This window comes from Chionomys nivalis, chromosome 16 (assembly GCF_950005125.1).
Source record: "Chionomys nivalis chromosome 16, mChiNiv1.1, whole genome shotgun sequence".
In the NCBI taxonomy this organism is placed as follows: Eukaryota; Metazoa; Chordata; class Mammalia; order Rodentia; family Cricetidae; genus Chionomys; species Chionomys nivalis.
In genome coordinates, this window is record NC_080101.1 from 43314190 (window position 1) to 43340369 (window position 26180).

The following is a 26180-nucleotide window of genomic DNA, read 5'->3' on the forward strand; positions in this document are numbered from 1 at the left end:
ACGTTTGCACAGAAGCGGTGTCTGGGGCTCATCGCTTTATCAGTTATGATGGTTCGGAAACACCTGAGGCAAGATAAGGCCAACCTCTATGGCTCACCTGTCCACAAATAGGAGTTACAGCAGCTTAGCAGGCAGTTAATCTGGGAGGCTTGCCGAGACCCTGGCGGTAAAGCCTCTGTTGCCAGCCCCGCTACCTTTTCTGGCAGCTCAGAAGCCCTTGGTTCAGACTGGCCTCACTCATTTTCTTTCCAGAGAGGCTGAGGCCTATGCAACATGGTTGGATATTGTACATGCTCACAGTGACAGTGGGGCCCCCCTCCCTTTAAAAAAACATTTAGTCACAATTGCTCTCTTATGAGCATACGATTGTCACTCTTGTTCAATATTCATTTGTGAATCTTCCCTCATATTGTAATTTATTAAATGGTGCCAGAAATGCATCAACAGTTTAAACCCGATCCTAGCATTCACAGCCTTTTGATGTTTAGCAATAAAGAAAAGTTTTACTAACAGGATATGAGGCAAATGTGAAAATGCTGCCTGGAGCTATCAGCAAAATGCTGTAGGAAACCAGGGGAGGCTAGCGTGTCCCCTTCTGCTAGTAACTTCCACTGTTCCTGTAAGGAACAGACAGTGTCTTAGTCATGCTGTCTTCCTTATACAATGCACACACTGAATACTTAGAAAACACATAATCAAACGGAATGAAATCAAATCTCTTTAAGCTTTGTCATGTACAGACAAGCTGTATTTATTTTTTTTGGATATATATATATATATATATATATATATATATATATATTTTCACTTTTGAAATTCAACCCAAAAAATATTCCAGGAAAAGATGGAGAGGCTGGACTGTGTCTCCTTCAGATGGTATTTGCTACCAAGGACAGTGGGCAGCTGGCCAACACCCAGGCTACCCCAGCCCACTTCTCCCTGCTTACTCCAGGATGGGAGAGGCAGTGGAGGTGGGGGTGCAGCTGGGAGCAGGGGCCAGGGGTGGTGGCTCTGGGGTAAGAAGCTGGGCTGAGGCTGGGGATAGGTGGGGGTTCCCATGTGCAGTCATCGTTGCCCAGTGACAGCCTTGAAGCTGTCGGGGCTAAGAACCTACATAGGTGTGGGTGTGGCAGGCCAAGCAGGATGCTGCAGCCAGGTATCTGGGAAAGGCAGGCTCGGGGCTGGCCTTCCCTTCTAACTGATGATCTGCCGGGGTCGTCCATAGCCTGTCATGCCAGCCTGTGAGGCCCCTCTGTTGCTGCCCATCTGAAGGCCAATGACGTGCTTCCCCTCCTGCAGTTGACTCTCCGTGAACTCCCTCTTATGCTCTTGGGCTTTCTTCATAAACCAGTTGGGATCTCCACGATAGTGTCCATTGTTCTTGGTCACAGCCAAGCTGCCCAAAGCCATTAGAGTCCTCTGCACTGCTGCCATGTCTTTGCCTTCAAAGAGGTCAACAGTCTGGAACATGTCAGTCTTGGTGACTCCATAGTCCTCAGCTGCCTTTAAGAATTGAGCCACCTGCTCCATCTGCTTGAAGACCATGGAAGGCGGATTCTCAGGCACTTTAACTGGCTTGGAACCATCAGGATACAGGCTGTTCACCAGCTTGCTCAGAATCACGCCATTCTTCAGCCACACCTGGAAGCCCAGACGCCCACGATCTGGGCGGCCCACATCAGGACCACACTGCATTACAATCCACTCCACTAGTCGCTCCTCCAGCTCCTCATCATACTTCTTCTCAATTTTGGACTGCACTTCACGGCTCATGCCACAGGATGGACTCTTGTTGGCCATGTTGAGGCAGAAAAGGCTTGGTCGTTTCTGGGCTTGAAGAAGAGCAGCGTCAGTGCCTGGGCTGGGCAGACGGGCACAAGCTGTATTTCTTGTTCTGAGTTATAAGCATTTGTAATTTCTCTGTGTGTACTTCACGCACGCAGACGTATCATAAAACATAATTATTGTTTTACAATTTACTTTTTCTCAGAGAAAAATCCCCAATGTTTACGGTCTATGTCATTCTGACCAAATATTATCAAGTGTAATGTCTAATTTTAGCAGGCAGAACAGCAGATGTGTTTTGTTTATTTTCATCTTTACTATTTATTTATTTCTATATAATTTCCCCTCTCTTCTACCTTCTTCCAAGTCCCTCCCAACTTCCTCTCAAATTCATGGCTTCTGTTTCTTTATTATTCTTACATATATGTATCTATAATAACATGTGTTAATCATGGGGTCAAAGTCAGATTTAGAAATTAGAAAATCCAGTTGCTTGAAAAATGAAGGGAAAAGGTCTGCAGAAGAAGTTTGGTCTATACTCAAGAATCCACATGGTGTCAAGGTGAGCTTTGGGAAAGCAATGGACTGATGGCTCCTTTGCAGTATACTGGAGCATACAAACATCTCAGAGGAAGACAGGCACTTGTCACCCCAGTTGCTTCCCTCACTGCAGTTGTGATTGATGGCTTTTAATCACTGTGACCTGAAATGGTTTAGAATATGAGAGGATTAGTTTTTGTTTGTGGCTTCAGTGCTTTTAGACCATGGTTAGATGGATCCCTAGCTTCTGGGCCTGTAGCGAGGCAGAGCATCATGGGAGAGGTTGTGGTGGGGGCAAAGATGCTCACTGCATGGCAACTAAGAAGCAAAGAAGAGAGTAGCAGGAATGGGCTAGGGCAAAGAGGTGCCCTTCAGTCTGTAGCAGTTAAGGCACAAGAGCTGAAAAAAGCGAACTCATACCTCTACCCCTAACCCAGAAGCTAGCTCCAACTGACAACAACTTGCTAGTGAAAGTTTAGTTTACTCCAAAGAAGTCTCACTGGGGAAGCAAACTACTCTTAAGGGTAGGCTGCATGCCCAGCAGTAGATGTCTTACAATGTCATGTTACGACCCTTCCTTTTTTTTTTAATTTTAATTTTCTTATTTCTCTTTCTGGGGTGGTGGTGTCCATATATGTTTCTCTTAGGGTTCACCTTGTTACTTGGCTTCTCTAGGAAAATGAACTATAGGCTCAATATCCTTTGCTTTATAGCTAGTATCCACTTATGAGTGAGTACATACCATGTTCATCTTTCCTTGTCTGGGTTACTTCACTCAGGATGTTTTTTTCTAGTTCCATCTGTTTGCACGCAAATTTCAAGATGTCATTGTTTTTACTGCTGTGTAGTACTCCATTGTGTAAATGTATCACATTTTCTTCACCCATTCTTTGGTTGAGGGACAATTGAGTTGTTTCTAGGTTCTGGCTATTATAATTAATGCTGTTATAAACATAGTTGAACAAATATCCTTGTAGTATGATTGAGCATCTTTTGGGTATTTGCCCAGAGTGGTATTTTCAGGTCCCGAGGTAAGTTGATTCCCAATTTTCTGAGAAGATCTCCTGACAAAATTGGGAGCATAGGGGTGCGGGAGAAGGGAGGGTGGAAAAGGAGGTGTAGCGGAGATGGAGAGGGGGAAGGAAAGCTTGAGGGAATAGAATAGTTGAGATGGGGGAAGGACAGAGATGGAGGGCAAGGAAAGAGATATTTTGATTGAGGGAGCTATTATGTGACTAGCAAGAAATGGGCTATTCAATTACTCTGTTGAATTAGATTGTACAGAAATTAACCTGGCACTAGAGAAATTCCCAGGAATCCATAAGGATGACCCCAGCTAAGATCCTAAGCAATAGAGGAGAGGGTGCCTGAATTGGCCTTGCCTTGTAGTCAGACTGATGACTATCTTAAATGTCACCATAAAACCTTCATCTAGCAACTGACAAAAACAGGGGAAGAGACCCACAGGGGATCACAGGCTGATCTCCCAAAGTCCAGTTGAAGAGTGGGAGGAGTGAGAGTATGAGCAAAGGGGTCAAGATCATGACCTCCTGAAACAGGGAAGGAAACAGCATAGGAGCAAACTAGACCCTCTGAATGTGGGTGACGGTTGTAGACTGGGGCAGATGCAGGGCCGCTGGCAGTGGCACTAGGATTTATCCTTACTGTTTGTGCTGGACTTTTAGAACTCATTTTCTCTTAATGGATACCTTGTTTAGCCTAGATGTAGTAAGGAAGGCCTTGATCCTTCCTCAAAGAAACGTGCCTTACCCTCTGAAAAGTTGATGGGAGTGGGGTGGGAGGGAAGGTGGAGGGTGATGTGGGATTCCCCTCTGCACACTGTGAATACCATTGGTTAATAAAGAAACTGTCTTGGGCCTGTGCAGAGCAGAATAAGAGATAGGTGGGGAAAACTAAACTGAATGCTGGGAGAAAGAAGGCAGAGTCAGAAAAAAGCCATGTAGCCCCACCAGAGACAGGCACCGGAACTTTACCTGGTAAGCCACAGCCTCATGGTGCTACACAGGTTAATAGTAAGAGTTAGCTAATAAGAAGCTAGAGCTAATGTAATGGGCCAAGCAGTGATTTAATTAATATGTTTCTGTGTGGTTCAGGACTGAGCAGCCGGGAACTAACTAGTGACCTCCCTACAAGAGCAGGGAGGGAGTGGGACCTGGGATTGGTATGTAAAATGAAAAAAGATTGTTTTATGTTTTTTAAATAAAAAAGTAAAAAAAATTCTTATTATTTTAATTATATCTGTATTTCCTTCTCCATCTTCTTCTCCCCTTCCTCTTTCTCTCTCTCTTTTTCTCCTTCCCTTTCTCCTTCTTTAACTATTTGTCCCCCACACAGGTTCTTTGAGTATATACCATGATTTCCAGCTTAGTGTTTTTATGGGATTCTGCAAATGAATGGGTATCTGTGTCTTGTGCCAACTCTTGGGCTCTTTTCTTTCTGTTTGTCCAATTCTGAAGTGTTAGTTTTTGTTTTATCTTATTATATTTGTTTTGTTTTTAACCCTAAAACAACAATAAAAGATGTACCCTTTCAAACACTCCTGCATTGATGGTGGGAGTGCAAGTTGGTACAGCCCCTTTGGATATCAGTATGGTGACATCATTCATAAAATGTTTGCTGCTAACTTGGTTGGTCCTATGATGGTTCATAAGTAGTTGAATGGTTCAAGAGAGAGCTAACTTTTATCTCTGTGGAATTTAATAAAGGAATAAGGATAGGAAAGCTAACCCTTCTTGAGAAATGGCAGTCAGCATAGATTTGACTCCGTCTTGTACTGAGAGGACCTTCACAGCAAGGCTGAACTTGCACAACACTACTATGATTCAAGGCATAAGGAGTAGCTAAAAAAATGAAGTTACAAATTCAGAATCTATGAGAGGCTATATTTTCAGGCATTTCCATAGATTTTTCAGGAATACGGCAAATATGTTGGGGGTGAGGAGGGTAGATCCATGCCTCAGAAGTCTGGGAACAATTATGGCTCTCTAGGGTGGACTGGAGATTTCCTGAAGCTTGAGAGAAAGTCTCAAGTGAAAGTCTGTTCAGTGAAGGACTCTGGGGGTTACAATGGGACTGCCTGTTTTATTGGAATTTAGACAGATTTGGATTTTGGGGGATACTCCACTCATAATGGGTTGGTATTGGGCTTAAGAATAGTTTAAAATGGAAGTAGTATTGCCTGCAGAAATTAATAAATGTTCGCAATATGTTGAACCAACTCTAACATTCTGTGTGTTGATCCAATATCCATTTCTTGACTTGCTGAAAGATTGAGCAGACTTCAGTCTATTGAACAACTTTCAATAACTCAATGGAGGCGGCAGGGTTGTAATATGTGTGGGATAATAGTCTATCTCCTTTTGTGAGTACTTGAATGAGTGTATTCAATAATGTCCTCAGAAGACGAAGCCATGAAAGCAATGTAATAACTGTGTTAATCTGAAGAATGTTGCATGCAGCTGACTTTTGCCTGCAAAGGCTGTGTTGCCACAGATATCCTAAAGCAGGTGTATTGTGTCCATTTAGAAGTGAAAGTCAAGTGTGGCTATAAGGCTGGTGAAATAGGCACTTAACAAGATTCTGTCCCCAAACCTCTGGCTGCAAAGTATCTAATTCCATTAGTATTGGATATGGGTTGGCTATGGCAACAAGGCTGCGATGCTTCAGTCTGAACGCTTGATCATTCTTTCCAGTTTGAAGAAGAGCCCTGGAGTTGTTAAAAGTGTGGACAGATTTTAAAGGATGGGTTTGGAAGCTCTGCTTTGGTTTACACTGAGTCACAATTAGTATTTTAATCAGCATTAGGAGAAATCTCTGAGGACTTTTTGTTAACCTGTTTACCAGTCTCAAAGACTCAATCTAACTTCATTGTATCATTCAATGGCCCTCTAGGGCTGTTTTGCAGAAACAAGGACTTTAACTATGTGGAATTAAGATTAAACTGAGGCATATGTATGTCTCCTATTTTATTTTCAGTGGTTCACCTAAGTTTAGGGCAGGATTCCAGGTATTTTTGGTCGTGAGTCTAGCCTTTAATGGCTGAGCAATCTTTTTTAGCCAGATCCCCGGCTAAAGCAGTCATTTGGGCCATTGTATTGATTAATCTCAACAAGCTGTGCAACTTGGTACATTTTAGTTGATGTTAAAGTTGATTCAGAACCCATATTAAGAGATACAAAAGGCTGTCTGTTTCCTTTAATCTTTTTGTTGTATAGTCTCTCTCCTCCACCCCCCTTTCTGTCTATCCCAATAGATAAAATTTGATGGGAGAGATACTGAGAATCTTCAGAAAAGCTCAAATTAATATCTTCAGGGAAAGGGGTCTTCCCTATAAAATGGTTGCTGTTTTGAGTTAAGATCTCTGCATTAAATCAGGTTAGAATTAACCTTGTGATAGCATCGTGGGATGCCAGGACTGTTTCCCCAGAAACCACGAATATCAGAATCTTTTTTGGCAAAAGAGACACAGGCAGCAGAGGTGACATTTTGTATAATCCTAGTGAGCTAGTTACTTCAAGGAGTGTGAACTCAACGTGCCTCATGGTGATCATTACTTCACAGTACTGACTGAACAGATCCACATATTTCATATTCCAATCAACATTTTCCCCCTCTGTAGAACAGGAGACCATGCCTGGTTGGGACATACAACCAGAGGCTACAGGGTGAGAGATGTTCCATGAAACCTAATGGTAGTTATGCCTTAGGCTGAAAACAGTTACATAATTCAAACTGGGATATAAAGATAAATCAGAGGAGCCGGATCTTGTCTTCTGTCCCTACATGCTGGCATGCAAGTTACAGAAATGTTAGACTTAGCTTGGTTCTACCTGGAACAGACTTTCCACAGCACTCCGTAAAGGCAGGGTAAAGGAGCACCAGCTGATTAGTAAGCCAAGGCAAGAGCAAATGAATCCCATGTGGTTATGTTCACTACCCAGACATCACTGAATGGACTGCTGAGGAGGAATGGACGATCACTGCCCAAATAATTTGGATGTCAAGATTGAGGACACCATGCATATACTAACAGGGTACAAAGAAACTTACTGTTCACATAATGAGGCCCTGGGAGATAAGGGTGGGCTTGCAAGCAGAGGCAGAAATAATGTGAGGGCACAGAAAAGGTACATGGGTTGTGTTTTTATTGTGGTAGAAGGTAACTATTCTATGATGGGGTAGGACTTTGAACTCCACCCCCACTCCCGCATCAGCAGAGGGAAGACCAGGCTTTGTCACTGACTTTTCAGGTATGAGGTGGAACTTTAAGTGGGGAGGTATGGGGCTGGGAAGCTGTCAGTGGGCAATCAGAATAAACCATCATAAATACAGACTTAGGGATCTGTGCAGAAGAGGAGGCAGGAGGATTGTAAGGAGACAGAGGTAGCTATGACTCTGAGGAAACAGCGTCTTCCAGACAAAACAGGGCTGATATACATATGACCTTACAGAAACTGTGACCATATACACTGAACCAGGCTTAAGCTAGACAAAATCTCAGATGGAGATGGAAAGTGGACACAAAGTCCCAACATACCAAGAAGCTATTTGCCATTGATACTTATGAGAAAGGAAATCAGTTTTCTTCAATGGAGCAACACTCCAGGGCAGCAATCATGTTCAGGAGTATCTGGCACACAAAGAATGGACTTCATGTTTATTCTGGAGTCTGGAGTTTCTTTCCTCTTTCTCTCCTCTCTCTTTCTCTATCTCTTCATCTCTCTCTTTCTGATCATGGTTTTGTGTTTTCCCTTCCTTCCTTCCCTCCCTCCCTCCCTCCCTCCCTCCCTCCCTCCCTCCCTCCCTTCCTTCCTTCCTTCCTTCCTTCCTTCCTTCCTTCCAAGAGAAAGAACATGAAGTTGAGAGGGTAGGGAGTTGGGTAGGACTTGGGGGAAATAAGGAAGGGTAAAGAATACAATTAAAAATTATTTTGCAAACTCCTATATATGACACAAGAGATTATTTTAATTTTATGGTTATTGACAAGTCAAATGTTTTCCATTTTTGTAGGGTCTAAATGTATCTATTGCATGCTTAAATTAAAAAAAATCATAGGCATGTTCTAGAAGTGTTAAAATAGGAACAGATGAAATTTATTGGAACACTGGACACCAATTACCCTAAGTCAATAAAAACAAATTAATTTGCCAATTAGTTGAGGCTACTTTAATTGGACACATAGGGACACTTGGAAGTATTAACTCAATAGCATGTACCAATTACTCAAAGATTCTTTCTTTTTTAAACTACGATTCAATGTATTCCTTTAGCATTAGACATGTACAGGCTAACATCATAGGTCACAGCCACTAACCCTAAAATACGACAGAGGTCATTTCACATGGGAAAATGTAGGCATTTAATCTTTATAGGGAAGCTGAGGTGTGAGAGCTAGTGAAAAGATAACTGGTGGGTGTGGGGTGGAATGCTCTAGTTACATAAAAGAGAGTGGAGAGGGAAGTGATTCTATATGACTGGTCACCAGTCGGGCAGAAGAATCCAAGAACTATATAGGTTTCTTAAAAATTTTTATACAATGTATGTATGCATGCATGTATGTATTTATTTATAGTATTTATTTATTTATAGTGTGTGTGTCCATGGTGGCAAACCACTGTGTCCATGTGTGGAGGTCAAAGGACAATTTTAAAGAGTCAGTTCTCTTCTTTTCCTATGGAGGTTGAACGTAGGTTGTCAGGCTTAGCAGCAGGTGCCTTTACCCATTGGTCCATGTCTCTAGGCCCGTTGGAACATTTTTAGAGGTCGATTTCAAGAGTAAGAATGCTGGGAAGATGACAAACGGCAGTAGTTGTTGCTTTAGGAGTAGATGATGCTCAGCTCCTTCGCGAACAGTTAGTTCATTTTGCTTTAGGACTTCCTGCGTGACCATTTATTTTTTCAAGGGAAAGTCTTTGAGTGAACAATAGCCAAAATCAGATATAGCTTCATTGTTAATTTCCTTGGCATGCTGTTATTCAAATATAATATTTTTAAAGTGCAAAGAATGAAGGAAAAGATCAAGTACTACAGAGTTACGGTACTGAAAACAGCCTGGTATTGGCATAAAAACAGAAGGAGGACCATTGGAACAGAATCAAAGACCCAGATATCAATTCATACACCTAGGAACACCTGAGTTTTGACAAAGAAGCAAAATATATAAAATGGGAAAAAGAAAGTATATTCAACAAATGGTACTGGCCTAACTGGATATCAACACATAGAAGAATGAAAATAGACCCATATCTATCACCATGCACAAAACTAAAGTCTGAATGGATCAGAGACTGCAAACTAAAACCAACCACACTGAACCTCACAGAAGAGAAAGTGGAAAATACACTTGAATGCTTTGACACAGGAGACAACTTCCTAAATATAACTCCAGTAACACAGACACTGAGAGAAAAAAAATTAATAAATGGGACCTCCTGAAACTGAAAAGCTTTTGTAAAGCAAAGGACACAGTCAACAAAGCAAAATGGCAGCCTACAGATTGGGAAAAGATCTTCACCACATCAGACAGAAGACTGATCTCCAAAATATACAAAGAACTCAAGAAATTGGTCAAAAGAACAGTTAATCCAATGAAAAATGGGATACAGACCTAAACAGAGAACTCTCAACAGAAGAATCCAAGATGACTGAAAGACACTTAAGGAAATGTTCAACATCCTTAGTCATCAGAGAAATGCAAATTAAAACAACTCTGAGATTCCATCTTACACCTGCAAGAATGGCCAAGATCAAAAACACTGATAACAACTTACGCTGAAGAGGATGTGGGTTAAAAGGAACACTTCTGCATTTCTGGTGGGAATGCAAGCTGGTACAGCCCCTTTGGATGTCAGTATGGCAATTTTCAGAAAATTACGAAACACCCTTCCTCAAGACCCAGAAATACCACTTTTGGGTATACTCCCAAAATACATTATGTGGTGTGCTCAACTATGTTCATAGCAACATTGTCACAACCAGAACCTGGAAACAACCTAAACGCCCCTCAACCGAAGAATGGGTAAGGAAAATGTGGTACATTTACACATTGGAGTGTTACACAGCAGAAAAAATTGACATCTTGAAATTTTCAGGCAAATGGATGGATCTAGAAGATATCATATCGAGTGAGGTAGCCCAGACCCGGAAAGACAAATATCATATGTACTCACTCATTAGTGGCTTTTAGACATAAAGCAAAGAAAAACCAGATTACAGTGCACAACCCCAGAGAACCTAGACAACAAAGAGGATCCTAAGAGAGACATGCATGGATCTAATCTGCATGGGAAGTAGAAAAAGACAAGATTTCCTGAGTAAATTGGGAGTATGGGGACCACGGGAGAGGGTAGAAGGGAAAGGGATAGGAAGGGAGGGCAGTGGAGAAAAATATATAGCTTAATAAAAACAATAAAAAAATTAAAAAATAATAAATACATATTAAAAAATAACTTGGACATGGGGAGAGCACTAAAAATATGAATCTCTTGGTGTTGTAGGCACAGTTATGTTTATGATATTACTGGAAGGGAAGCAGTATAACAACTGTGTTTAGATGTTAAATGTTGAACATTGAAAAACTATTCCATGGTGCTTGGCTTGTGATTTTTATTCACTGATATCTATTTTTAACAATAGTCATGAGTTCCCCATTAGTGATGTCTTAGCCCTGGTACCAAAGTTGAAGAGATGAAGCTATTCAACCTCTACTGCCATCTAGTGAAATGTTCCTTAAATTACAGCAAGTACTAGGGGCCTTGGGTTCTTGGCTCTGCCATTTTGGTCCCATTCTAATAGGTGTTGCTTAAAGCACTAAAGCGTTTCGATTAGAACTATTTGTGTGGCTGCTCAGTAGACATGTAAGATGTATCTGTCACTTATTCCCCTTTGTGTGTGTTGTAATATCTGTTAGTGGTAATCAGCTCTACTTTTACCTCGAAACACTTGAATATGAACTATAAATAGTTTTATAAACTTTTACTTTTAGTGAAACAAAAGGCAAATAATTTATATAAATAATTATTTAATTAAGAATTAGTTTGAAGGAAAATATAAATCTTAAGACATCAAAAATTTGGAAGGGTACTTACTAAAATTATAATAAAATTTAAATATGAATTAATACTAAAATTATAATATCCATTATAATAAACTTAGGAAAGATTTCATGAAATCCATTATGTTCTTCTAGTCTTAATATCAAATCTTAAAACTTCTGATATATACCAATGATAAGTTGATATTGAACATATTTCTGATCTGTAAATTAATTTTATCTTTGACTTACATAGGTGACTTGTGAAAATATTTGTACATTTGATTATATAGTTATCGTATTTGATATAAAGTATACCTAGTGAATTCACAATTGTATTTCATCACTCTTTCCTAATTGTTCATTAAGCTATTTAGCTGTAAAGCTAAGTTATGAATGATAAAATGAAAGCAATATTTTCCACAAATCTGTTGAGCTTGCTGAAAGTGCTTTAGTGATAACTTCTGTCAAAGTCTAATTAATTTGATTAATATTAGAAAAAGTTTTAACAAACAGGAAGACAAGGGTAAGAAATCTCAAAGACTGTTATTTACATAATGGTTAATGCCAAGGATGGTTTTGTCTGCTTTTAAACTGAACTCAACCAGACATCTTGGTTTGGTTGATCACTGTACTTCTGCTATCTAGAAAGAGCTTTGGCCCCGTTTCGGGGCTCAGCACATGCTGGTGAAATGAATGAATGAAGGAGGAATGTTCAAGCAACATTATGTTCAGGGTACTTTAACCCCAGGAATGATTTCTGTGAACAGTTTGCAGTATAATCCTCTCGGACTTCAAAAGCCTCTATTTACTTGCATTTTGGGATGAGGTCCTGTTCTGTGTGCTCTGCACAGCACTGAACTCCACCAATTGTTACACTCACATGCACACCAATCTTTCTCCCTTGCACCAACTACGTAAACATCAACAATGCTTTGATTATGTGCTTTGTATTCACAGAGAGCTATTTTTAGTGCTAACAAGGAGTTCAGCTGTGTGATATACTGAGTCTGGCAGGGAAATGGAAGAGATGTGACCCTTTCTTGTCTCTTTCCAGTGTTCATTTTCTTTGCTTTAAAAAGCTACAAACCAGTGCAGCAAACACCTGTGTATATGTGTGTACATTTGTGTATAAGTCTGTAAATGATATACTCACATGTGTGTATTTATGAATATACACGCAGTTGATAACATATTTATGAAAGTAGAATTTACGTTACAGTGGAAATAAAATAACATCACTACCTTCCCCCCAGAGTTTATATACAATATATGTGCAGTATGTAATATGAACCCCTTTCCTCCAACATTGCTGCCTCATGAGAAATTTATCTTAATTGAAATAGAAAATAACCAGAATAATTATCATTTAACCAGAAGACTGACATTTAAAATGTGACTGATCTATGCTAGGAAACAAAATGTCTAATAGCAAGATGCTTGACCTCTTTTATAGGTGTTTATAAAATTAATATTTTTTGGTGGAAGGATAACTTTTAAATGTATATTGTGATGAAAGTTCCATTGTAAGAAATAGTGTTTTAATTATTAAAGCTGAAAACTCCCCAAAGAAAACAATGATTCAAAGAAATTATCATTTCAAAGATGTAGTAATAATTTTGCAAATCTAAAATTCTCAGCATAAACCTTATTACAATGATAACATTTTCTTATTTGTTACACAGATTACATAATTTAATGGGCAGAGAGTTTTTGCCATGTATGAAGCAGAATAGACCTCAGTCCTACTTTTCAGTTTTAGTAAAAAAAGTCAGTGAAAATTTAACATCTGTATTCCTATTTTCTCTATTATATGTTACTAAATTATAAGAAAAAGCTACAGACAAGGTGAGTTATTTGGGTTTATTTATTTCCTTGGTTTTGCAGTTTGGTGGAAAAAACAAGGGCGGCATTTGCATCTTTCATTGCATAATGAGAACAACACAAAGCGATCGCAGCTCATGCTAAAGACAGGGTGGCATGTTTTCAGTTTTAATGGGGACGCTGAGCAAAGTTCCAATCCTTCTTGACATTTCTTATAGCCAAATAAGTGTGGTCTAGGCTGGAGTGTCTATTATGAAAATAAAAGAAGAGCAAGTCAATTATATTTCAATGGCTGAATAGCCAGGGGTCCTCATTAAAATGATCAGGAAGATTGCAGCCTTGCTCTCCTCCGTGTAGCCACTGATTAAGTTGTCTGAGAATGACATGGCCTTTTGGGGAGCAAGCCAGAGTATACACAGCGCCAGGAACTGTGGGCTTTTCTGAAAGTGGAATGCTTGCTAACCTAAGGAAGAACTGACATCTAGAACTATATGTGTGAAACAGTTAAGGTGATCGTGTAAAAAAAAGATTTTGTCTGTGCTTTGCTGTTAAGACATGCTTGCCAACGCAGTAGGATACGGGTGCTTCTCAGCATGTTCAGCCTAGTCAGTTCAAGGTAGTTCACACTGTATAGTCACAATCAAGAAAATTGAGTGTGTTCAAGGAATATCTGGGCTATGAAGTCTCTGTTGTTATTTTTTTTAAATATTCTAAACACCCATTTTAGGGGTTTGTGGGAAAGGTATGAAATACTCTGAAGAGAACTGTTATCAGGGTTATTCCCTGCCTGTGGGAATGGCTTAATTTAGTATTAAGAAGAACAAGCCCAGAGCTTAGAAGAACAGAGACATTGCTTGAGTTTCATATTGTTTAACAGGTGGGAAGGACAGTCTCAGATCCTGCCATCTTTCAGTATTCAGGGTGCCAATGCAACAAAACACCTCCAGTAGGAACCTGGCATGTGCCAACATTTGAAGGCCTTGAGTGCTCATTAAATTTGAATTTCTAATATTGTGTATGTGTTTAAATAGAATATTACAACATTTACAACTGGATTTAAGTTCATGTAAAATGTGAAAGCTTCCTTAGTTCTTTAGTAACAAGGACGTAAAACTGTCATTAAATTTTATATCATTTATCTTTTCACAGTCAATCGATTCTATTGTTTAACATTTGGAAAAAGAAGGATGTCAGCATTATGAACATAAATAGCACTATGACATGTTAAAATTCATTGACTTCATTTGATGTGGTCCAAAGAAGTGAAAAATTCTGTTTAATAGTTACATTAGCCAAATAATTACCCCTAATGGTGTGTGTGTGTGTGTGTGTGTGTGTGTGAGAGAGAGAGAGAGAGAGAGAGAGAGAGAGAGAGAGAGAGAGAGAGAGATGCAGCTGAGACTATACTTTGTCTCTCTTAACTTGATTGGTCAAATGGTACAATCATTTGTTAATTTCGATGTAGCAAAAAAGAGAACTATAGGTGAATTTTGCTCTTATTTTGACTTTAATATTGTATCAATTATGCGGGATAAGTGTTTACTATTTGATATAATATTGTGAATGTCATTGGTTATGTTGAGGTTGGGAGGAATCACAGATTCAAGTGAATTAAAATTTAGGATTGGTTTTCTTACTTTTTAGATGAAAATGCAAACTAGGACCCTCTCGTGCTACAGTATTGTAATTTTACTTCTGCATAACCGATCAGTTACTTGACAGCACTGTTGAGTGGATTTCAATACGATGGTATAACTGCTTGAAAGAAGTGGGTTTTTCAGGTCTCTCTCTCTCTCTTTCCCAAAATGCAACTCTGTTTAAGGAAAGAACACTAAGGTTTGTGCCTGGAGAAAAGGAGACTCATTATATGCTTCCATATACACCAGAGAATTTATCAGTGCCGAGGCTGATGATAATACTTTTTCTTGCATCTAATTTATGCCTTGGGGAAATAAAAATTAAATAATGTCTATGTCCCTTTTACACTGAAAGGTAATAAAATATCAAGAGAGGGTCTCATATCTCCATTGCTTCTGGTTTTTGGGTCTACATGTTTCTTTTCAGTGAAAACTTTTGTATAGCATTAGAATTGTTGCAGAAACACACCTCATAAAAGTTCTGGCTTATGAAAAATAAGGGTGGATACAATGCAAGTATTTTCTAAAAGATACCCAAAGTGTATCTCTTTTGCTACTGTTTTTTTTTTTTTTTTAAACAAGTCTTTCTGTAGCCCAGCCTTGTCCCTTTGTTTCAGCCTCTAGAGTGCTAGAATTGTGGGCATGAGCCACCATACCTACCTCTGCAATGTCTTATACACATACTCACGAGCTAAGATCCTCTGCTGGGGAGTTGTTGGCATGTTCCGTGTTTCAAAACCAAATTTTGATCAAAACATGAACTATACTGTTTTAAGCTGCACATGTATATGATGCTATTGCCGTGAGGTTTCACAAAAGAAACTGTGAAGCAAACCACTTTTAACATCGCGTGCTACTTGAAGTGAGCAGAGTCTAGAGATATACATGGGCTGAGGTCAAACCGGTGCCTGCTCACTGAGAAAGCTGAACCTTCCCCTTGTAAACCTGAGAAAGAACAGCAGCTAATGCTGGTGGGACCCGTGTTAAAAGCTTGAATGTGCATATGTTTAGAGAAGACAGTATTATGTCACACCAGCAATTATCACTGTCTTGTTTACTGCTCATTTAATCTTTCCCATGCTGCTGTTAGGGATTCTAGGCATTCAAGAGTGTACCGTGAAAGTCAAAGGTTTAGGAAGATTGCTTAATGCTATACTTTATATTCAGGAGTAAAAATTATCTTCAGGAGATAGTGACAATGATATGCTCAGATAATTCTAAGAAACAGATAAGTTAAACAGGTTTCTCTATTGTGGGATATCTTAAAATTTCAAATATTACAATACTCATATTTTCTAAATGTATCTTCCTCTTTCCCTTTCTGCTAATCTCTTTTCTTCTTCCTTCTTTTCCTTGTCCTCCTCCTCTCCTGCATCCACTTCCTCTTCTTTATTCTTTCCCTCCATTTCTCCCTTCAGAAAGCACTTAGTTTTAGGCATATAATCTGGGGAAATGGCTGGAAATTACTGTGTTGTCTACACTTTCCTCTCTTTTGGCTCATTTATCAGAGTACATGGTAGGGGATTGTTCTAATACACTGTAGTATTCTCCATATTTGCACAGGGGCCCTCTTTCCTCACAGAAGCCTTTATAGACTAACTTAAAATGCTTGGGCTAACTTAAAAAAATCTTTTTACCATGGCAAAACATCTATTCTTAAGGTTATCATTTTAGTCACTTCTAATTGAGTAGTTCGGTCGTGTTAAATGAACCTGAATTGTCATGAAATTAATCTTCAGAACATTTATATCCTGTGGAAATAATATATACTCAAGTTGAATTTTTTGAGTAACATTGGAGGTAAAACTAGGCAAAACCAGCATTTGTAACAATCTAAAGTTTTAATTATCTATTTTTTGGTATCTTATTTTCATTTTAAACATAGCACCATATTTGTTGCAAGATGGTAAACATTCGAAATTTGGGGTTAGTTTTATAATATAGGAGATTATATGTCAAATGTTCTTGCTAGGAAATTAATGCATTATAAAAGTAGCCATAACTGTGTCTAGACAACCTAATGGCAATAGTGAGTTCTCCATCCTGGGTAGCCTTAAAATAATTGGCCTTTTAGTTGATTTGACTAAATGACAGCTGAGCCACTAATAATTACCTATGGCATGTTTTACTTTTGATTTTATATTAGAATAGTTTCCCAATGAATGAATATATAGCATGTTTAAATAACCACATTTGACTGTATTTGAGTGCATTGCTCTTCATTTAAATAATTCTCTATGGAAATACGTTCACACATCAATAACTACAGAAGAGATTCTTTAATTAAAATAAAAACAGCATGGCCAGAAGACCTCTTCATGGCTAAACAATTGTGACTTAAAATAGTATATTAATTTTATCAATTTACCAGAAAATCTTTTCAACTTCATGACAAGCTTTCAGGTTTATTTAGGGACAGTTAAAGTCTATAGTGTTATATCCTTAATAACATATGCTTTATGGTATTGTCCTATGGCCAGTGAATTCTAACCATTGTGATTCTTTTATTAATGTGTAATAAGGTGTTTTAGTAGGAGTTCTTCCTCATTTAGTACATCTAAGTTGAGCTTTTTGGTGGGCCTTTGCTGAGTCAAAATGCCTTGCAAGGTAATCTATGAACACCATACTATATTGGCTAACTCATAAATGAGGTAAGTTGATTTTTTTTAAAGAAAAAAATATTGGGATATTATTATTTTAGTGATTCTATTTTTTATTTAATTTCATAAAAATTACATTTGGGTATTTAATTATTCTTTAAAGTCTTAAGTTTTTATGATAAGCATCTGATGTTAAGGGAAAAGAATGTTTGAAAATAAGTGACCAGTCTCAGGAAAAATATTTTCTTTTTACTTGATTGAGGTTTAGTCACTGACAGAGTAACTGATGGTAGGCAGAAAAGACGAGAGGTACACGATGCAGACGCTGTAGAGGAGCCAAGGATAGAAGGTGTTTTTATGTGAGTTTAAAATCACAGTCAAGATCTATATAATGGCCACCACGTTTGTTTTGCTTGGTTCTCCCAATATGGGATGTTGTTTCTAAACTTGTGTGTAGATTATAACAAAGTACACTGTTTAAAAAAGTTTGTAGTTTGTTGATTAGTTATTGAGTCGTCATTGTTTTAAGGCATTCTTTGCTAAGAGCGTGACTGTATCTTTAGTGTGTCTCTACCTGTGTGTGAACATGTGTGTTAATGTACGTTAATGCTTTAGTTGTTGCTAGGCTGTATCTTAAAAAGACAAATTTTGAACATTTTTATTAGAATGTCTTTATTCCAAATCTGCCTATGTAGATAAATATAAATAGAGAAACTATGACATTTGTTTTTTTGTTTATTTACCTTTGGAATGGTTAGATGTGCAACAATACTCTCTAAATACATTTTGTGACCATGAAGATGGAAGAAATTATAATCACCTGATCTCATAGTTGTTCGTCAGCAGTGATTTTTCCTCCCAAGAGAAATTTTGTTAATGTCTGGAAGACTTTTTAATTGTCACGTCTGAGGAATTGCTATAAACATTGTCTGGATAGATTTCCAGGGTGCTGCTCATGACTTAAAATCTGGAGGACAGTCTTCAGAATAATTATTAGCCCCAAATATCAGTTTGGCTGAGATGGAAAAACCCTACTGATTTCTAGATCCTGAACTCTTAAGTAGCACACCTTTAGTGTGAAAATGTTTTTCATTGTTTAGGAAAACCAGTGTCACAACTACGGAACTGCCAAGTGAGTTATCCTGTTTCTCATTTTAATACATAAAGAAGAAACTACTATCCATTTGTTTGAATGAGTAATGAAATAATAAAAACTTAATTAAGTTTCCAGATAAATATTTCTTTTCAAGTAATATTAGAAGTCTAAAACCTTTTTCTGATTATGCAAATATCTTTAAATATTTCTAGAAACATCTACACAATTTACAGGAAATGCACAAGACCACTTACATTTAATTTTAATAAAAAATTGGCATTGATTTTAATATTTTGTTTAATATTTTGTTTTTTTAAGATACTTGGCTTTCTCCAGCTCTACTCTTTTTTCAAAGGTATAAGACTTGTCACACAGGAGAGGAAAGAATATTTCAAACAATTGTTGAAAAATATTTCATGCAATGAAGATTATTAAATAAATAGCAACTCCATAAACAAGTATGTTCAATGCCAATAGAATTTTGATTGTACATGTTTTAAATATGGTTGAATTAAAAAGTTTAGTTTAATTTCATATTTTTATGCTAAAATACTTTCTATAAAAATAGAAAGTTATTTATATTTATGCTTTAGTTATTTTTTATACAAACAATTCTAAACTGGTAAATTAAAAGCAAGTTACTAATAAAACTACAAATTGTATGTGGGTTTTCACATATGATGTTACTAAATAATGTGTTTCAAATAAAAATTTAATTGTCAATATCTCAAATATCTCATTATTTTCACAGTGATACACTTAGTTTTGAATTCTATGTATTCAGTGTTTAAGAAGTATATGAAGACATATACCAAAACAATTCTTATGGGATACTTGAGAAATATAGACAAAATAAGAGAGAACAGGTTTTAAATTACTTTTATGTATGTTCTTACATTTATTGATAACAAGCATTATTTATTAAATATAAAAATAGCTTTTAAGACATTACTTGTGCATCTGTTCGTGAATTTTCTGTCTTATAAACCATGATGTGAGTTTTTGAGTCATTGGTAAAAAGGAGGAGCATCATATTGTTACACAGACTGTCTGGTAATTAGTGTTCAAACATGACTTAAAACTCGAATTTTCATTACCAGTGTTTGTTGTTAAACAACAGTTTCTAGGTTTCTTGGCTAATTTTTGCAGAAAAATAAATTCTCTCTGTCTTAAAAGGGAATTAAATTATTTTCAAACAATATAAGAGTAGAATCTGACTGTGTTTTGTGCAGTGTATGTTGAACCTAACTATGAACACTGTTATCTTTTCATGATTTTATACCTAGAACTTAATAAAAGCAGTAAAATGATTTTAAGCTCTATTAGTGTACAATAATTTACAGTTAAAACTAAATATGTAGCTTGTAAATGGTAAAACATCTGTGTCTTTAGAATTCTTAACAGAGAAATAGTAGGTATAAAAGAGACATAAAATTAGCATTTATTTTTCCTTACATAAAATAAATGAAAAACACTTAATTAAGTTAAAATAAAAATGTGTGGCTTTATTTCAAATAAAATTAACAGTGATATATAGAAGTTCTTGGTTTTGAAATAAAAGCAATTTGAAATAAAAATACTAGATAGTTTAATAAAAACTCATGAAAGCTGTCTTTGAGACAAAAATGTCTATCATTGAATGGCTAAGTATGACAATAAAAAATCAATCTGAGTAGGGATTTAGTATTCTTCTTGAAGCCTCTTGTAATTTTAACCCTTCCATATGGTAAATCAGAATTAATGAGGCAGTTTTGACTGACAGAGGAAAAGATTCTAGGAAAGCAAAGTTGAGAGAAAAGTTTGAGAGAAAACTAACATGATTACAACTGAGATGTTGAAATTTCCGGATCATTGTTCACATGGACATAAACTGCCAGTGAAACTGCCCATATCCAGACCCGGTTGAAAGCTAAATCAGATCTCTGGATGGTCAGCCAAATGATCATATTTTGAACCAAAAACCTACCTGTGTTGAGTGCCTGACTGATGCTCTTTCTGGCTATAGATAAATATAATGAAATGTGAAACTCATCATAATTGTGTTCAAGCCATTGAAATCCAGGCTAATTATTTTTTAATATACTTTCTTCTAGTGTAGACAGACACCTCATAATTTTTGACTGTCCATTAGGATTTAATCTCTTTCGTGAAGCCTTTCATTTGGAAAATGAGAAGCACTCGCAGATTTCAACATTGACTCAGAGACCTACGCTGATGCTAATGAAGTAAAGCAGTCTTGGAAGTAACTATTAAAATGGAATGCGAAAATATGACTTAAAATATTTGCAAGGAGCCGCCTCAGTGCCAGTCTTCTGTACAAGCGGCATTAGTGCCCTAATGGCCACGTTCTAGAATTGGCAGGGGAGCCTTCACTTGCTCCATCTGTCATAGCAAACCCCTTTGTAGTTCAGCTATGCATCACTTACATCACCATCTGCAGGTAGCTACCGATGAATATGCACTTAACTAGAAATGGTTAATTTAAGATGTAAGAGCTAGCTAGGGGTACACTCAAGCTATTGGCCAAACAGTCATGTAATTAATATAGTTTCTGTGTGATTATTCATGTCTGGGTGTTCGGGAAATGAACAAACAGTCTCCAGTTAACATTCTTATACTTTGATAGAAAACTTTTTCTTTAGGTTAGGGAAATTTTCTTCAATGACTTTGTTGCAAATATTTTTTTGTGTTTTTGACCTGTGTTTCTTCTCCTTCCTCTATTAATATTATTCTTATAATTGATGTTTTCATAGTGTTCCACATTTCCTACATGTTTTGTGCCAGAACTTTTTAGATTTAGCATTTTCTTTGACTAATGTATTTATTTCTTCTATCATATTTTCAATGCCTAATATTCTTTCTTCCATCTATCGTGTTCTGTTGATGAAACTAGCCTCTCCGGTTACTTTTAAAGTCCCAAATTTTTATTTTCCAGATTTCTGTCAGTTTTTTTTTTTATTGATTCTATCTCCACTATCAGGTCCTGAACTGTCCTCTTCATTTCATTTCACTGTTTGTGGTTTCATAGGTTTCTTCATTTTCTCTTTAAGTATTTCTACCCTATTCCTAAAGGCTGTTTAAAGTCTTTTACTTGCGGTTCAGGTGTTGGATATGGAGGGTCTTCTGTGGCAGGGTTGCTCAGCTGATTGTGTTTTTATACTAGCATCTAGGCATCTGGGATTGGGAGGATTATAATTCTAGGTGCTTATATTTTATCTTATCTTTGTTGGGTGGATGTTTTATTCCTTGGTTTCTGTTTCTTCACTGGTACTTAGGAGAGTGTGGTGGCTGTGTGTTACCTGCAGGAAAATCTGTGGTTTTTATAGATGTGGACACTGGGGGTTCCAAGTAAAATTTGTTTCTGGGTATTTGAATCTGAGACATAGGAAAGGGAATGTACTGGAGATGGCAGAAGGGCTCCACAAGAGGGAGGAAAGTAGGGTGTTTCACCAGGTTGTGCTTAGTTGGTGCCCTGGTAATGGGGGCAGAGAGGACAGACCACAGTCACAGGTTTGCTAATAGGTGGGCTTGAGACTGGGGGATTGGGCATGGATGAGTGGGTGGAGAGGTGAAGAACTTGGAACTGCAGTTATCCTCCTTGCTTTCCTGCTCAGAGTGGCCTGTGCATTCTCAGGGAGTTGGTTCTGGAGTGTGAAGCCAGGCAAAACAATGACTTTAGAGAATGAAAATCTCTGTGATCCTCTGGATCTTTGTGCAAGAGGGAAGGGGATGCTGCAGCAGGTGTTCAGCTGCAGAGCTGGGGATGAGACGAGGTGACTGGACTGGTCAAAATGGAAGGAGAGGTGAAAATCTGTTGTTAGCTTATTAGCCTCCCTGACAGAAATAGTTTTTGGGTCCCCAAGAATGCATGCTGGAGTTGGGGGCTGCGTCCCTTGCTTGAAGTGGCCTCCAAACCTGTACTTCTCATCATCATTATATGCTATTATTAAAAAAATAACATATATCTTAAGGGCTTTTTAAGAGAAGAGCATTTTAAGAATTGTACACCTTTAAGAACAAAAAAGTTGGAAAATTGAATTAAATTGCATTCCCTAGGGTTGAAAAATCACTATTTTTAAAACCACAAAATCCCATCTCTTTATTCCTTTAAATTTACTGGAGGCATAGAGTAACAGCTTTTCTGTCTGAAGGGACCAGATCTAATCTCCCATACAAGCCCGTCCCAGTTCTACAGCCGAGAGCCGTTTGCAGTTATTGTTTGCGTGCTGTCCGTCTCTGTGCTGAGGGGAGAGGAGCAGCATCTGATAGTTCCAGCTGGGGCACTTTTCATTGCTATGATTTTTAAGAGTTTATTTCAGTGTTACTGAAATGCTAAACTATATCCTAAAGACACAGTTTCTGGGTAAAGAAGGTTCTGAAGGAGTGGCTATGGTGTGTTTATACCAGCAGATAGGATACTCAGACTTCTGTCTGTGGTTTTCATTCCAGGAACTTCCTAAGTGTTTTCTATTTGCAGCTCTTCTAACTATAAGAAACAGCATACAATTTCTCTGTATTCCATGCTTCTTTCATCAGGGAAATTATCTTTTATTTTATTTTATTTTATTTTTATTTTCGAGACAGGGTTTCTCTGTAGTTTTTGGCATTTGTCCTGGAACTAGCTCTTGTAGACTAGGCTAGCCTTGAAATCCCAGATATCTGCCTGCCTCTGCCTCCCAAATGCTGGGATTAAAAGCGTGCGCCACCACCACCCGGCGGAAGTTATCTTTTATATTATACCTTATTTCTCATCTTAAAATCAGCACATGACTCATCTGCTCTCTCATCAGAGGCTTATATACTATATATATATATATATATATATATATATATATATATATATGCTATATATATACTTATATACTATATATACACTATATTCAAATCCCTTTAAGAAATTTCAGTAATTTATTTGGGGCTACACAATTCAAAGTAAATGTAGAGAATTTTGGACTACTACATAAAACATTCTGTTTCGGTCCATATACTTTTACTCACATCCTATGGTGTACCAACATATATGTATGTATGTATAAATGCATGTTTATATATATGTACGTATGTATTAACTAAAGTAAATTTTCTATAACAAAAAAATTAAGAAATTTGATCCTTATGTTAAAATGAACTGCAATAGTTTTGTGGGAAGCACTATATACACAAAGCAAATGCATCTGCATGCAGTGTGGGAAAGGACAGCATACACTGAGGAATATGTACAGGAACTAAAGCATCTGCACACTGACTTTTGCACTGATCTATAGCTCTCAGTGCATTGGGTCCCAACAAATGCAATCATTAGTGAATTTTTTTTTATGAGGGTGAACTCACACAGGCTGGAGTCACAGGTCTCTTCTCCCACTGCGCATTTCAGGGATCCAACTCTGGTTGACAGGAGTGAGAAAGAGGTACTTGTGGATCTTATGCTCATCTTTTACCTCGCTTCCCCTGAATATTGTGTTGTATAACTACTTTTGTTTTATAACTTGATCTAATTCCAATTTCTCATTTGAACAGAGATAAATTTGGCTTTGGACTGAAGAACATTTTATGTGGGTAATAGCAGTTTCTCCTAGAAAAAGTGATGTCTCTCAAACGTTCACAGTACACTCCAGCACATGGTTTTATAGCAATTCTACAATGGAAATATTAATGGGACTGTCAGACAGGCACACAGAGGTAGAGTCTTAACAAAAAGCCTGAGGTTTGTCATCCGTCTCAAGGAATGTGTGTATAGCCGCACAATGCCAGTAGAGCCTCCAAAGAAAAAAGACCCAAGTTTTAAATTCAGATGTTCAAAAATGGGCATATATGGTACTTATTGAGAACACATGCAATGACATTTCATAAACCTCATTTGTCTTTTAAACCAGTCTTTAAGTGATCCCTATGTTGTATTTTAGGTTAAGATTAGATTTAATAAAAGTAGAATACTTTTTGAGAAATATTAAGTGGATAGACTACCTCAAAGGATGGTAGAATAAACCCTGTGTTCCCTCCAAATTTGTAGCTGTTAACTTTTCTACCTGAGTGGTGGGGATTGAATTCAGGTCCTTGAAGATGCTAGGAAAGTTTTCCACCACTGAGATACACACCTAGCCCATAAGTGTTAAGATTTTGCCATCATTCTCTTTGTTCTCTCTCTTCCCTGTCTTTCCCTTACTTCTTTCTCCCTTCCCTCTTCCTCCATCCTTTTCTGTTCTGTCCTTTTATGCAAAAATGCACATATACATTTTGCTGAACCATTTAAAAATTACCTGTAGACATCATGAGACTTGAACATTGTTCATTAGTGACATTTTCTTTAACAGGTTCTACACGATGACCATACTTAAGAGATGACTAATAATTATGTAAGTACCTTCTAGCTTTCCCTCCCATGTGTTGCAAGCATAGATACGTTTTTTTTCTTCTGAGGTTATCTTTACAATTGTACAATATGATCTTTGTGAAGAGATACTTTTCTCAGATTTTGAATCACTTCTCACATTTACATCTTGATTTTTGTGATATTTTGGATCTTTTATTCCACCATTATAGATTTTCATAACATTTTTAAGCTTAACACAAAATTACCTAGCAGAAGGGTGCCACATATGGAGCTGATTACAGAACAGTGGCTTAATAGTCGTGTGACCTACCAGAAGTTGACCTCATTTCAGAGTTCCATTGGAGCACAATACATCCAATTCCATGTGGAATTTAAGAAATACACTAATGTTCATGGTAGTTTTCATTTTCACTCTGGTTCACATAATTAAGTATAATGATTTTCCACTTTTCTAAATACTATTTCTATTTTCACTAATACAAGCAAAAAGACCATGAACCAACCAAACAAAACAACAGTTAGACCCAAAGCTAAAGTTACATTTAGTCATTTATTTTTTTACCCAATTTTATTATGATGTATGATTATCATATTCCAAGAGATATCAGAGAAGGAGAAATTACATTTACCTTTCTGGTTTTCTCAGTTATAATTTCCCCCTGTTCTTCACACTAGCCTTCTAGCATGACAGTCTTGCAGAGACCATTAGTGGAACAGTTTGCATTCTCTCTGTGAGAAAAAAAAAATCTTAGTCTTTGAACTCCATTTTCCTCTTTTAAAGTCTGCCTTGGATGCTGTTTCTCCATGGACACAGTGCAATGCCTCCTTACCGTAAACTCTCATAGAGCTTGGATTTTGTGTCTGTTAGAACCCTACCACATCTTCTCCCCATTATGTTCACAGACTTTATCAAGTTCTGTCCTGTTTGTACTGTCTAGTGTGGAATAAGTTCACAAACCACCTGCTCTGTGACACTTTGCTGGGAGGTTGAGGTGTTGTTTCATTTAATTCCCATGGCAACCTCATGTGAAAAAGATTTATTTTGAAGCTTAAGAAACAGGAATGGAGAGGTGGTTTGTGAAGATTACTTATCAAAGGTATAGACAATTTTAAGTCTGATCCGTCTTGGTCAAACGACATATGCTTCCCATCCTAAATCTGTGGTTGGACAAGAAGCTCCAGGGATGTAGCTTTTGTGAGTGAACTTCATGCTGGAATGGGCTTTTGGAATGATGCAGATTCCTTTGGGTCACTCATGTTCTTATAAGTAACCCATGTGCCTGATCTCATTGGTTCATCAAGCTAGATTTGGCTG

The 26180-nt window shown here is 37.5% G+C and overlaps 1 protein-coding gene across 1 annotated transcript; it reads right to left on the bottom strand.

Annotated features, from left to right (window-relative positions):
• Positions 1 to 887: 887 nt before the first annotated feature.
• On the bottom strand, positions 888 to 1868 carry LOC130888070 (transgelin-like). The gene has a single exon (XM_057790913.1). The coding sequence runs from the start codon at positions 1798 to 1800 to the stop codon at positions 1195 to 1197; it is 606 nt and encodes a 201-aa protein (XP_057646896.1). The 5' UTR covers positions 1801 to 1868; the 3' UTR covers positions 888 to 1194.
• Between the last annotated feature and the right edge of the window lie 24312 nt (positions 1869 to 26180).

Coding starts and splice junctions, on each gene's coding strand:
- LOC130888070 (XM_057790913.1), bottom strand. CDS start 1,800: ATGGCCAACAAGAGTCCATCCTGTGGCATGAGCCGTGAAGTGCAGTCC.